A 2,638-nucleotide genomic window follows, 5' to 3' on the forward strand; every position below is an offset into this window, starting at 1 on the left:
TCATGTTTATGACAGTGTCATGACAGTCTTATTCAACCCCCTTCAAATAAAGTGTTACCAGCATTGTTAATAACTACTTACTGCAAAACTATATCTGCCTTAGACTTTGTGAACAGCAGGGGATATTTTACATTTAGTAAAATTAGACATGACGTGGCTTGTAACCGGCAGGTGATACTGACCAGTAAACGCTTCCTTCTCTGGAAAAACTAGTCTCACTTTCACCTGAATGTGACGCAGAAGAACCATCTCCCTAAAGATCTCGTCAAAAAATTGCAGGTAAGAAATTGTTTTTCCTCTTTGACTCGGTAGAATCAGCTGCAGGAAGGTTCTTTTCACCAGAACCAGCTAAACTTCACAGCTCTCTGCAATATTAGAGAGGAAACTGCGGCCCGTCCAGATGATGTTCCGAGACCTTGAAATAAACATTGCTTTTCTACGTTGTAAAGGTGTAATATTGAATATATAATAACAACACTAATAATAATAAGTGTTGTTATTAACATTTGAATTAAATTAATTCCAACGTTAATCCAAAATCTTGAAGATATGTTTCATCAGTAGATAAATAAGTTTATTGTTTTATCAAAGGAATTAAGAAATAAAGATGAAATGTTATAGATCTAGTGTAGAAAATTATTCACTAAATCTATTGAATATTTTTTTTAGAAAGATTAATTAATTTCACAGAAAGCGAATCAACAGAAACAAGTACCTATCTTTGTTCAGTGTTTTTATAAGAGGACATTATTTTCAGGAAGAGGAAGTTAGAGGTCGGCCCGTTCTGAATAAACCTGAATGTGGTTTGTGATAAATAGAGAAGCAGGATAACAGGTTGGGAGAAGTGCTTTTTTAAAACTGTAAAAACTGGATCCTCTTCAAATGTGTTGTTTTTAAACCCTGAATTCAGTTTTAGTTTGTTTTCATTGTTATTAGAAATGATTGAGATGTTTGTTAAACTCGTCCCACCAGCAGAGGTCCAAAGTGACTCAGACAGAAACATAATCTGATGGAAACACTGATGAGCTTCAGCTGAATTATCATAAATGTGTTGAGGTGCAGCTTGTTGACACTATCTGTGTTTCCTCCTCAGATGAAGGTCAAAGGTCAGATCTAAACACAGCAGCATGGACCAACATGAAGACGAGGAGGACAGAGTCCCTCCCTCTAAAGCCGCTCACAGTGGGGAATATGATGACCAGAGTAAAGTTCAGAGGTCAGATCACCATCTCTGACTGTCCAGGACTCTTCTCCATGACAGAGTTCAGCACTTTAATCACTAAACCATCTTTATTCACAGGAAACCACCAGAACCAGAACCAGAACCTGGTAAATCAGTCCAGCTTTCAGCATCAAAGAGGTGAGCTGAATCTAACTGTCCCAGTTTCGTAACATGTAAAATTTGTAATCTTCCCCCATCACAAAGGTGAATTCATTATAAGTATCAACTTGAAATTCACAGGAAACTACTAGAACCAGAACCTGAACCTGGACCCAGCTGTGTGTCTTTACAGAGTGACAGTTCAAGATATCAGATTATAGATTTTAAATCAGATGAACCTCCAGCAGCAAAGAGGTGAGTTCAATATAAATATCCTAATTTTGTAAAATGTACTTAATTATTTTCCCCTCAAGTCAAATCTTAAAGATGAGATGACTATAAGTGTCAACTTCACAGGAAACTACCAGAACCAGAACCTGGACCTGGACCCAGCTGTGTGTCTTTACAGAGTGACAGTTCAAGATATCAGATTATAGATTTTCAATCAGAGGAACCTTTATCAGCAAACAGGTGAGATGGATAGAAATGTTTTAATTCTAAATTAAATTGCAATTTAATCAACTGAAAATGTTTTTTGTTCCTGCTGAAATCTCAAAGGTGAGGTTGGTATGAGCATCATTGTTGTTCACAGGAAGTTATCAGAACCAGAAGTCAGTTGTCCTTAAAGAGCTGCGGCTGGAAGAACGTTCTTATTTAATGTAACTTAGATTTACTTTGGTTGGACAGGTCTGTGTTGTAATTTAGAAACAGTTCTGAATGATATTATCTGGTGAAATAATACAAATTTAATGTAGTTTATGTTTAAATTGGCTTTATTATTAAAAAAAAAAGGTAAATTAGCTGCTGTGGATCAGGTAGAAATAGTTGAAGTCATTCCTCCACCAACATGTCAGTGATCTCAGGAACTAAAATCTCATGTCATCTATGATTAAACTCAGTGTGAGTGTTTATGATAAAAGTCAAATCTGACTTGTTTAAGTGTTTTCATTGGTCGATATATAATGGTGGATAAAGGTGAGTTATTTAGCTCCCCAACTCCTGTGAAGATGAGACGTTCAGGACCCTCCTGATTTATTTTAGGAAATGCTAAATGCTTTTGAAAATAATCATTAAAGTAACTGGATTTCTTCCTTGGTGTAGTAATTAGTTTCTAATTATTTCCTAATAACCAACAATGCTCTCCAGGACTCGTCCTCATCTCAGTTTCACATCATCAAAGCCTCTTTATTCACAGGAAACCTGAATCTGGACCTGAACACAAGTCTTTAAAGAGGGATGATTCAAAGGAAGCTGCTTTTAATTTTAATTCATCTGATGAAGCAGCAGCAGAGAGGTGAGCAATACATAACTATTGAT

The 2,638-nt window shown here is 36.1% G+C and overlaps 1 protein-coding gene across 1 annotated transcript in view; it reads left to right on the plus strand.

Annotated features, from left to right (window-relative positions):
- Window positions 1-226: 226 nt before the first annotated feature.
- The window catches only part of LOC106960874 (NACHT, LRR and PYD domains-containing protein 3-like), a 33,987-nt gene continuing 31,575 nt past the window's right edge, over window positions 227-2,638 (plus strand). The window contains exons 1-5 of the mRNA XM_015054239.1: window positions 227-279; window positions 1,094-1,216; window positions 1,301-1,360; window positions 1,463-1,576; window positions 1,679-1,792. Of these exons, the coding sequence (XP_014909725.1) occupies window positions 1,128-1,216; window positions 1,301-1,360; window positions 1,463-1,576; window positions 1,679-1,792 (377 nt within the window). The 5' untranslated portion in view covers window positions 227-279; window positions 1,094-1,127. The remainder of the gene's footprint in view (window positions 280-1,093; window positions 1,217-1,300; window positions 1,361-1,462; window positions 1,577-1,678; window positions 1,793-2,638) is intronic.

Source organism: Poecilia latipinna, unplaced genomic scaffold, assembly GCF_001443285.1.
Source record: "Poecilia latipinna isolate Pla-1442-1.1 unplaced genomic scaffold, P_latipinna-1.0 Scaffold1241, whole genome shotgun sequence".
In the NCBI taxonomy this organism is placed as follows: domain Eukaryota; kingdom Metazoa; phylum Chordata; class Actinopteri; order Cyprinodontiformes; family Poeciliidae; genus Poecilia; species Poecilia latipinna.